Source organism: Octopus sinensis, linkage group LG6 (genome assembly GCF_006345805.1).
Source record: "Octopus sinensis linkage group LG6, ASM634580v1, whole genome shotgun sequence".
Taxonomy (NCBI): domain Eukaryota; kingdom Metazoa; phylum Mollusca; class Cephalopoda; order Octopoda; family Octopodidae; genus Octopus; species Octopus sinensis.
Genome location: NC_043002.1, coordinates 90802111 through 90814471, shown reverse-complemented (window position 1 = coordinate 90814471; position 12361 = coordinate 90802111). Strand labels below are relative to the sequence as shown.

Genomic DNA, 12361 nt, shown 5'->3' with positions numbered 1-12361 from the left:
GTGTGAAGAAATGTTTCCGAAAGTCATGGGAGCTGTGTTGTTTTCTGACTTTGTGGGCATGTCCACGTGTGTTAGACACATGGAGATCAAAAAGGTGTTCAGTGTTGTTATTGCCATTAAGCATTTTGCCCATCATGCTATCAATTCTGTCAGCTCACAATAGATTTGGATTTTGAACTTTGGTTAATTTTGCACATTGATCTTGTTAAGTTATATTTTTCTCACGAAATACAATGTCACTTTTTATAGTAAAAGTGACGACAGGTAAAAACCATATAACAGGGGCATGTTGTAACTGGTACTAGACAGGAGAGGACTAAGCTGTTGAATTTATACTGACCTTATCTGTGGGAGTCTTGTAGTAAAGGAAATATCGACCCAGCAGGATACACCAACAACGTCTAGTCATACCATTCTTAACCTGAAATAGCAGAAGAAGGAAGGTTAAACAACAATGACATTGAGAACAACAGCCGTTAGATTAAGTCAATGAGAGACTATCTACGAGAGGGTGTTGAAAAGATCCTGGCTTTGGGTATAAGAAAATACAGGAGGATCAGTTAATTATGATTCTATCCAACATATTCCCCTCTCAGATTCACACACTTATTGCAGCGGTCTTTCAGTTTTTTCTAAGCCCTGCAAAAAAACTCAACCAGGCCATTCATGATACCCTTAAAGCCAGAAACTTTTCAGTACCCGCCTTGTATGTGGTTGCTCAGTCTGCTAGAAATAACAACCAGATACTCCTCAACTCAAACACTACCAACTTCAACAAGGAAGGAAATTTTGATTAACACAAGATTGGATTAACCCTTTAGTGTTCAGATTATTCTATCAAACATAATGCTTATTGATTCCCATTGATTTGAATTAAGCATCAAGATCTTGATGGTGTAATTACTTCATGTAGAATAACATTGTAGAGCAGGTGTGAGGGCCTGGATCTGGTCAGTTTGAACATAAAACAGATAAACTATTTTGGCCGGATATGGCCAGTTTAAATACTAAAGGGTTAATAACCTCTAAAAAGAGAGGATAGTCAAGGCTGAGATGTCTTTCATAATAGGTCCACACAATCAAGGTAAACCTGAGAAAGTCTCTGCAGTAAAACAGTAAATAAGAGAATACATTGAGCTACTTTCATGATAAATAATATTTATTTTCAGTAGATATGTGGCTAATAGTGACACAGTAAATTTTAAGAGTGACACAGTAAATTGTACTGATTTTAGTGTATTACTGGTATGCATTTTAACAATCCCTGCAAAACAAGAAACAAAGTATTTGAACTTATAGAGGAATGAAATGAAATATAAATTGTTCAGCCACTCATGATAATATGCATATGCATAGTTCTGACATGACATTGTTATCTGACTATCCTAATTAACAGGACATTACTGGTAACTTACCCAAGCAAAAGAACAAGCATTTGTGGGGAAAATGGAAATAGAATGTAGCGATATTTGTGTTAGTCTCATGTAGTTTAAAGAATCGGAAAAAAAAGGAGCAGTCATTTCACAGCTGTTTCCACTATGCTTCATGATATTTCTTTTGGTAAATGTGAAAAATAAAAAACCTACCTTTGTCAACCATCCTCGTACGATAGCTTTTGAGTCCACTTGGTCTAATAGATAACTGCTTGCTTGTCTTTTGACGACTTTATTTATTACTGTAGAATGATAATAAAAGGAGAAAAATACATTTAAATATATATACACACACACGTATATATTATATCATAGTAATTAGATAGGAAAACAAGCAGTTTAAACCTGGTAGTTTACTGGTAAAGCACCATCACTTTCACAATATGTGTTATGTATTTGATTAAAGAGAGATGCTAGAGGTTGTTGAAAAAATTGTAGTGATTAACAAACATTCTTGTATATTCCATCTTCCATCTCTCTTTAACCAAATATATTATATCATACACATATATATCATATATATATATATATATATATATACTTTATTTAAAGTAGCAGAAAATTCTACAAAACCTGTTACTCTGAGTTTCGCGTTGCCGTTCATCGGACAAAACTGTCTGATGAACGGCAACGCGAAACTCAGAGTAACAGGTTTTGTAGAATTTTCTGCTGCTTTAAATAAAGCATATTACTCTACCACTGGTATTTGAGTACTCTTTTTTTCCACCTTGTTTCACATTTATGTGTTTACTCCGGTATGTATATATATATATATATATATATATAATATATATATATATGTATATGTATATGTATATATATATATATATATATATATATATATATGTATATGTATATATATATATATAATATATATATATATATTATATATATATATAATATATATATATATATATATATATATGTATATATATATATATATATATATATATATGTATATTATATATATATATATTATATATATGTATATATATATATATATACATACATACATACATACATATACATACATACATACATACATACATACATACATACATACATACATACATACATACATACATACACACATCAGGTAATGTTTACATGAAGTCAGTATTTTGTTTTACTCCTATTCAACATTTCTGCCCATCATCCAGTATCATACAAAATATATACACCTATCTAATCTACCCACTAAAAGGGTATGGCTCAGTGGTTAGAGCATTGGGTTCACAATCATGAGGTAGTGAGTTTGATTTCTGAACCAGGCTGTGTGTTGCGCTCTTGAACAAGACACTTTATTTCATTTTGCTCCAGTTCACTCAGCTGTAGAAAGGAATTGCGGCGTCATTGGTTCCAAGCTATATTGGCCTTTGCTTTTCCTTTGGATAACATCGGTGGCATGGAGATGAAGGGCTGGTATGCATGGGCAACTTCTGGTCTTTCATAAATAACCTTGCCTGGACTTGTGCCTCGGAGGGAACTTTCTAGGTGCAATCCTATGGTCATTCATCTACCCACTCCATTCATCCACTAATACTATGATTCCTGTAGAACTGTTAGCGTTTGTTCCTTCTCAAGCCATGCCTGGCACATAAGGGCCAGTTTCCCAGTTCCTTTGCGTATAGTTTCCTCACCTGGACGGGACACCGGTCCGTCGCAGATGAGCTGCAAGATGCAGGAGGAAAGAGTGAGAGAAAGTTGTGGCAGAAGAGTCAGCAGAAGTTCGCCATTACTTTCTGCCGGAGCTGCATGGAGCTTAGGTGTTTCACCCATAAACGCACACATTGCCTAGTCTGAGATTCGAACCCACGGTCCCTCGACCACGACTCCACTGCTCTAACCACTAGGCCATGTGCCTCCACTGTAGAACTGTACACAGAACATTCCCTTTTGTCAAACTTGATCAAAAGCTTGAGCCCAAAAGATCAATAATTTACTTTCCTAGTGGTAACTATATTTACACTCTCCCTCTTTACTCTTTTACTCTTTTACTTGTTTCAGTCATTTGACTGTGGCCATGCTGGAGCACCGCCTTTAGTCAAGCAAATCGACCCCGGGACTTATTCTTTGTAAGCCCAGTACTTATTCTATCGGTCTCTTTTGCCGAACCGCTAAGTGACGGGGACGTAAACACACCAGCATCGGTTGTCAAGCAATGCTTGGGGGACAAACACAACACACAAACATATACACACACATACATATATATGACAGGCTTCTTTCAGTTTCCATCTACCAAATCCACTCACAAGGCATTGGTCGGCCCGGGGCTATAGCAGAAGACACTTGCCCAAGATGTCACGCAGTGGGACTGAACCCGGAACCATGTGGTTGGTAAGCAAGCTACTTACCACACAGCCACTCCTGCGCCTATATAGCCACTCCTGCGCCTATATTTACATTACATTTATTTTTATCTTTCTTTTACCACCAGATTTCCTTTGAATTATTTACTTGTTATTGACCTGGATCCTCAATAGATTCCTCCAGTTCTGAATTTATATTTAAGCAGAATAAAACTTTAAATTTTTTTTATTATAACACCATAAATTACATTATCTTTGTGTTTCACTAGTGTTTATTAGTGTACTATGAGGTAATTGTTAGTCTAATGATCTGATATTATTGGGTGTTTATGCAACTGCCTATATAACAACCACCACAGAGATACTAGTATGTGCTAGTGAAACATGTGTAAAAGTTATATAATCTATGATGCTATAATAAAAAACATTTTGTAACTAAATCTCCAGTTTAATTATGCTTCATCTAAATACATGTATTTCAAATTTCCAGACACATTTGACAACAATGAGTCCACTGCATCTTATAGCAGAAACAACTGTAAGCTAATGAAGTTCATAACATAACCTGTTTATCCTGTGTCATTTCCTTTCCTTGTGTGTGTGTGTTTGCATGTGTGTGTGTGTGTGTGTGTGACCATCATCATCATCGTCATCATCATTTAACATCTGCTTTCCATGCTGGCATGGGTTAGACGGCTTGACTGAAACTGGCAAGCTGGAGAGCTGCACCAGGTTCCTATCTGATTTGGCAGTTTCTACAGCTGGATGCTCTTCCTAATGCCAACCACTCCAAGATTGTAGTAGGTGCTTTTTACATGCCACCAGCATGGGTGCCAGTTATGTAACACTGGGCTTCAGCCACAACTACAATTTCACTTGGCTTGGTGAGTCTTCTCGAGCATGGCATATCACCAAAGGTCTCATACACACACACACCACACACACACACACACACACAACAAGCTTCCACATAGTTGCTTCTGTATAGCAAATTCACTCAGAAAGCATTGCTTGGTCTGGGGATATAATACAAGATTTTTGTTCAATTTGCTGCACAGCCATACCTGATCATCAGCAAATATATCCTTCCTTCTTTAATATGGCAGAGTGTGATATGAAAGTGATTTGGATGTTATTTCTAGCAGACTGAACAACCACATAGAGGCTACTTCTTTACAAAGCAGAGTGGGCTTAACTAGCTACTTTACGAAAAGGAATTACAAGAAGAGCTCAGGTTTTCCCAACTATATGGTTCTGGGTTCAGTCCCACTGCATGGCACCTTGGGCAAAGGTGTTCTACAATAGCCTTGCGTGTGATTTGGTAGATGGAAACTGGAAGAAGTCTATGATATGTGTGTGTGTGTGCATATGCATGCATGTGCATATATATGTGTGCATGTGTCTGTGTTTGTCTCTCACTACTGCTGGACAACCAATGGTGTTGTGTTTAGTTTATGTCCTCATAACTTAGCGGTTTGTCAAAAGACACTGATAGAATAAGTACCAGGCTTAAGAAAAATAATAAGTCCTGGGGTTGATTCATTCAACTAACAAAAAATTCTTCAAGGTGGTGCTCCAGCATGGCCACAGTCTCATGACTGAAACAAGTAACAAATAAAAGATAAAAAATAAGCGCTCAAAACACATTGAAGATATTTCCTAGTTTCTTTGAGTAAACTGATCAAAATAACCCAAATGTTATCTTTATTAACGATGAATACCAAAATGTTAAGAATATGAATTGTCATTTCTGCTACAAGAACATAATGAGAATCAGATTTTGTTGATTAAGAACAACTCTGGTTTCAGTCTAATTAAATGTGTTATATATTACTAAAAAATATTCTTTGCTGTTGTTTAACACCCGAGAAATAGCAGCTAAACACCTCTCATATCATATCCTACTTTATTTTTTTTTATCTTTTGCTTATTTTGATCATTGGATTACAGCCATGCTTGTTGAACAAACTAACACAAGTAGTTGTTTTATCAGTCTCCAGTACTTATTCTATCAGTCTCTCTCTTGCTGAACTGCTAAATTACAAGGATGTAAACAAACCAACAGTGGTTGCTAGCGATGGTAGTGGTGGTGGAGAACAAAAACACAGACAAACACACATGCATGCACACACACAGTTTCCATCTTCCTAATTCACTCATAAAGTATTGGTTGACCATAGAAGACAGATGCCCAAGGTGTCATGCTGTAGGACTGAACCAAAAACCACATAGTTGCAAAGCAAGATTCTTAACCACACAGTCATGCCTACAAAAAGGTGAATGCATTGGTTCCTGTACTCCTAGATATACTGTGTATGACAATAAAAAGAATTGAAATGTCACAACTGGGAATGGCATAGACTACATATATAACCACATCTCCCGGAATGAAGTACAAAGACTATATTAAGAGGATATGACTGCAAAAACACATCAAAACAATGCAAGTGTTCTTTGAGAAACAAAGATAATTTTCAACAGCAATAAAATATTCCAAATCCACATGTCTCATCATTAGGCCAATAACCTGTTGCTAAAATATCTTGAGGTAATTGACATTATGTTTGCAGACATCTGCAATGACAAGACAAATGGCCTAGTTATTACAGCATGTAAACTCAAAATTAAAAAACACTTCAACAGATGTTCTATCCTTATCACTCTGCTACTGTCACTATGGCGATAACTTGTCATTGATACAGTATCTTATAAGTCACAGGCCTAAATAACCAACAGTCAGCCATGAAAATAGCAATGGCTTTGCTATCAGCTGTGACTTATTGAATATAGACTCTAAAGTAGATATCTACGTCACTCACGGTGCCCTGACATAAATATTGAGCACATTCTTTCCTACTCTGGACACAAGGCCTGAAATTTTGGGGGAGGGGACCAGTCAATTAGATCGACTGCAATACACAACTGGTACTTTATTTATCGACCCTGAAAGAATGAAAAGCAAAGTCAACCTTGCCGGAATTAACATTGAGCATATTATTGGCAGTAACCTATCAGAAATATACCTTAAAGTAATTGTTTAGATCACTGAGCCCTGATACTTCACCACATTACTCTGTAAGGGGTATAGGGCCGGTTTCCCTATTTCTCTGATGAATACATTCTTCCCTGGATGGGGCACTGGTCCATCGCAGGATTACTAATTTTTACCAGCTGAATGGACCAGCGTAACATAAAATGAAGTGTTTTACTCTTTCATCACACATCTGTGACCTCTTCAGTAACTCTTTTATCCACATGTTTCCTTCTGTTGTGTTTAGTCTATTCTAAACAGAACAGGAGTAAACAGAACAAGAGGAAACATATGGAGTAAACAGAACACAATGCATTGACTGGTCGAGAAATTAAAACAGCAATGGCCCTATTATCACAAATAACATGCTAGATATAAGCCTTAAATAAACCTTATAAGCCTTAAAGTAAACCTAGTGATGTTGACATCATTACAGTGTGCAATTCCTTGGTTAAAGACCCTAAAGAAATTGTTTCGTTCATTCTGCTATGTTAATAGCAATGGTCTTGTTATTACAAGTAGCATGCTGCATATAAACCATAAAGTAACTCACTACTTCATTCTGCAGTAATGATAGCAATGTTGTCATTATCTTAGTTAGAGACCTTAAAGCAACTATTACTCTCTTCAGCATTCTGCTTTGACATTAGAAATAATTATTAATTTAGCAAGACACCTGTTTCCGCCTCTTTGTCTCTCTGTCAGACTCTAACCTTTCATTGTCTGACACAAGATCACCTCCTCCAATTCTCCATCCCCTCTCAAAATTCCTTGTCTTGTAAGTTACTTGATGGCCCTACTGGTGCCAGTGCCATGTAGCCATGTAAAAAGTATCAAGTCCACACTGAAGTGGTTGGCATTTGGAAGGACATCCAGCTGTAAAAACCATGCCAAAACTGACCTCGCTTGTGCTGGTGTCATGTAAAAAGCACTCAGTCCACTCTGCAGAGTGGTTGGAGTTAGGAAGAGCATCCAGCCGTAAAAACCATGCCTAAACACAGTAGCCTGGGGTAGTCTTCTACTAGATCAGCCCCTGTTAAATCATTCAACCCATGCCTGTATGGAAGGCAGATGCTAAATGATGATGATGATGATGGTGGTGGTGGTAGTAGTGGTGGTAGTGTTGGTGGTGGTATTGGTGTTGGTAGTGGTGTTGGTGGTGGTGGTGGTGGTGGTAGTAGTGGTGGTAGTGTGGTGGTGGTATTGGTGTTGGTAGTGGTGTTGGTGGTGGTGGTGGTGGTGGTGTGGTGGTGGTAGTAGTGGTGGTAGTGTTGGTTGTGGTATTGGTGTTGGTAGTGGTGTTGGTGGTGGTGGTGGTGGTGGTAGTAGTGGTGGTAGTGTTGGTGGTGGTATTGGTGTTGGTAGTGGTGTTGGTGGTGGTGGTGGTGGTGGTAGTAGTGGTGGTAGTGTTGGTGGTGGTATTGGTGTTGGTAGTGGTGTTGTTGGTGGTGGTGGTGGTGATTCACTGGCGCAGGTCTTGTTTTTGTAAATAAAATCATATTCTTTCAGATTCCAGATGACCTGATTAATGGAAGAGCCTACTTGTTAAATTAACATGCAAGTGGCTGAGTACTTCACAGACATGCATGCCCTTAATGTAGTTCTAAGAGAGATTCTGCATAATACAGAATGTGACAAAGCTGGCCCTTGGAAACACAGGTTCAACTCATTTTTACCAGCTGAGTGGAGTGGAGCAACATGAAATAAAGTGTCTTGCTCAAGGACACAATGTTCCACCAGGAATCGAACTCACCACCTTATGATTGTAAGCCAAATACCCTAACCACTCGACCACACACCTTCACAATTTGTAAATAGGTACCAAGGACATGTACAGCTCATCACAACAAGCAGAAGATTTGTGATATAACGATGAGATGGTGGTGTTATCATCATTATGTTTTTATCAGTATTTCTGCTGTGCCACTTGGGGCATTGCCACTTTTTTGAGCTTTTTAAGCTTTTTGAGATGTGTGCAGCTTTGTCTATCAAAATGTAAAGTTGTATTTGTGCATTACATGCTTTGCTTTTGTTGTTTTTGGTGATGTTTTTGTGTTTTTGCCTGTTTGCTGTGTAGAATAAGTATTCTGTGGGTTGTGTTATATTTCAGATGGTTGTTGTTTTTTCTTTTGTCTTGCCAAATATACACACACACACTATATATATATTTGTTCTTCACTCATTTATTATTGTTTTAATTTATCTTATGTCCATTGTCAGGAAATCTTTCATCACACATCTGTGACCTCTTCAGTAACTCTTTTATCCACATGTTTCCTTCTGTTGTGTTTAGTCTATTCTAAACAGAACAGGAGTAAACAGAACAAGAGGAAACATATGGAGTAAACAGAACAGTAGGAAACACGTGGATGGAAGAGTTGCTGAAGAAGTCACAGATGTGTAACAAAAGATTTCCAGACAATGGACATAGCAGATAAAATAAGAACAATAATAGGATCTTTTCGGTTTGAACGGTAGTTTTTTCTAGCGGTGTCATATGAAATTATCACCCATAATTATGACCCTAGTATCGATCTATTGCATTTCAATCTATTTTAGGGTTAGGGTTAGGGGTGGGGAGAAGGGTATCTTTTTTTCTTCACAAATGTAAATAAACCCAATCTGTTTCTTAAACGAGGGACATATTCATACGGCACAGAATATTTTTTACCTCAATAGATGTCAGTGATTGGTTGAAATTGCAGAAATTGAAGAAAAAAAACAACAAATATCTTACAAACTATAGAATTTTCTCAATAAAGCTTAGAGAAAAAGATGTTTTATAAACACATTCTACCAGTATACGAAGTTTAAAATTTTTTAGTTACCTAGAAATTATGTTAAAAACTGCTGTTCAAACTGAAAAGATCCCAATAATAAGTGAGTGAAGGGTGAATACATAGTATGTGTGTTTATTTGGCAAGAAAAAAATGACCATCCCAAAATATAACAATATCTATTTCAACACATGATTTCAAATCAGGAATCTTGCAAAACAAATTCATGAATAATATTTTTGTTGCTTAGTTATTATGTAAAATATGTATTGGGTTATGTGAGGGTGCATGGCCTAGTGGTTAAGGTGTTGCATTCACAACTGAGAGATCATGGTTTCAGTTCCTGCACAAGGTGGTGCATTGTGTTTTTGAGTAAAACTCTTCATTTCTTGTTGCTCTATGATCACTTTGACACCTGACATGTGGTAATACCATGCAGCTGTTCAAGCAACATTGATTTGATGGAGGGAGTGAACTAATATACAGCACATACATTTGATCACTATAAACAAATCATTTGTGCAGGTTGATTAGCAAGAAATTGCAGAACCATCTTTCTGGGACTAACAGAGATTTGTATTGTGTTACTTTTGTTGGGTATCATTTCATTTCATTTCATTTAGTTTCAGCTCACGAGCTGTGGCCATGCTGTGGCACCACCATTCAGTATTGCTACATGATTTTACTTCACAAATGCTTTTTTAGCAATTGTCATTTGGTGCATGAGAGAGTTTGATGCAGCTGTCCTCATCTGTACCTCCTGCCATGAAGTTGATTCATCTGGGACACCTGACAGGACGAGGTCAAGCTTTATTTTAAAGACATCTGCATCCACCCCATGCAGGTCTCTCAGGTCCTTTGGGAGGATATTGAAGAACTGTGGACCTCTGAAGCCCAGGCTATCACAGTATCTTGTCCTACATCTTGATGGCAAATTTGGAGTCCTTGGCACTATGCAGTGGTGCCTAGTTCTAGTATTTGTGTAACTCTCGATGCCAAAGTTTGGGACAAGTCCTTCCAGGATCTTCCAGATGTATATTATGGCATATCTACACTCTAAGGAATATTATTTTTTTAGAGCAGTGTTTCTCATAATTTTTAAACACTGCAATTTTCCTTTTAGCAACACTTTGTGAAGGTCATTATCATATCGTTGATAATAAGCAATTAGAGAAGTGGTTGCATAGACAAGAATGACAATGCAAGGATGTTTTCATAGTTTTCTTATATTCAACAGTTTATATGTACAAAGTATGTTTATGTAATACTGAAGAAAATTTCTGTATCTGCAGGTAATATTTGAATATTTTGCAGCATGGAAGATGTAGAGAATAATCTCATTAAATTCGTTATGTTGCATAGAGCAGATAAATTGAGAGATGAACGGATGACAACATCAAAACACAAGTATAATTACCCCTTGTTGATCATGTATTCTTAGACTATTATATAATGATAAATAAGGCAGTGAACTGGCAGAAATGTTGGCACAGCAGGCAAAATGCTTAGTGGCATTTCCTCCATCTTTACATTCTGAGTTCAAATACCACTGAGGTCAACTTTGCTTTTTATCCTTTCAGGGTCAACAAATTAAGTACCAGTTGAGTACTGGAGTCAATGTAATTGACTAGTACTCTATCCGAAAATTTCTAGCCTTGTGCCTTTAGTAGAAAGGGTTATTATATTGTTGATAATAAGCAATTAGGTAAGGGGTTATATGGACAAGATAAAGTTTACTCTTTTACTTGTCTCAGTCATTTGACTGCGGCCATGCTGGAGCAAATCGACCCCAGGACTTATTCTTTGGAAGCCTAGTACTTATTCTATTAGTTTTTTTTGCCGAACCGCTAAGTTACAGGGATATAAACACACCACCATTGGTTGTCAAGCAATGTTGGGGGACAAACACAGACACACAAATATATACACACACATACATACATGTATACATATATACGATGGGCTTCCTTCAGTTTCCGTCTACTAAATCCACTCATAAGGCTTTGGTTGGCACGAGACTATAGTAGAAGACACTTGCCCAAGGTGCCACGCAGTGGGACTGAACCCGGAACCATATGGTTGGTTACAATGACAAGGGTTTTATTTGATCCGAATAACAGAACAGAATATTGCAGTATACACTACGGTATATTACAATATCAACAGTATAAATAGTATATATTATATTCTACTATGGTTCAGAACAGTTACTATTACAAGTGACACTCTGTTTATTAAGGTACCAGTAAACTGGTCTAGCAGCTGTAGGAATTGGAAGTTCCACTTGTAAATTAGCTCATATTTTAAGTTGTTCTCTAGACAGTCAGCATCTGGAAAGGTGGTGTTGCATGCTATACAACTCTAGAGATAATATATACTACGACCACACTATTTTACAGTGTAAATACAATACACCACAATATATCACATAATCTGAGATTTATGTACATTATACTGCAGGGTAAACAGTATTTATCATGCTATACACAACACTATAGTATCAGTAGTATACAGAAAACTATATTGTAATATATATATATGTATATATATTATACCCTACAGTATAATGTACATAAATCTCAGATAATGTGATGTATTGTATTTACATATATATATATATATATATATATATATATTTACATATATATATATATATATAAATGTATGTATATGTGTGGTAAGAAGCTTGCTTCACAACCACATGGTTCCAGATTCAGTTCCGCTGAATGGCACCTTGGGCGAGTGTCTTCTACTATAGCCTTGGGCCAACTAAAGCCTTGTGAGCGGTTTTGGTAGATGGAAACTGAA

At 36.9% G+C, this 12361-nt stretch overlaps 1 protein-coding gene across 8 annotated transcripts in view; it reads right to left on the bottom strand.

Annotated features, from left to right (window-relative positions):
* LOC115212914 (pleckstrin homology domain-containing family H member 2) overlaps nucleotides 1–12361 on the bottom strand; it is a 1355391-nt gene that overhangs the window by 299498 nt on the left and 1043532 nt on the right. For all 8 annotated transcript variants that reach the window (XM_036504153.1, XM_036504157.1, XM_036504154.1 and 5 more), the window contains 2 exons: nucleotides 1587–1675; nucleotides 341–421 (listed from right to left, as the gene is read on the bottom strand). In XM_036504153.1, coding sequence (XP_036360046.1) covers nucleotides 341–421; nucleotides 1587–1675 — 170 coding nt within the window. The remainder of the gene's footprint in view (nucleotides 1–340; nucleotides 422–1586; nucleotides 1676–12361) is intronic.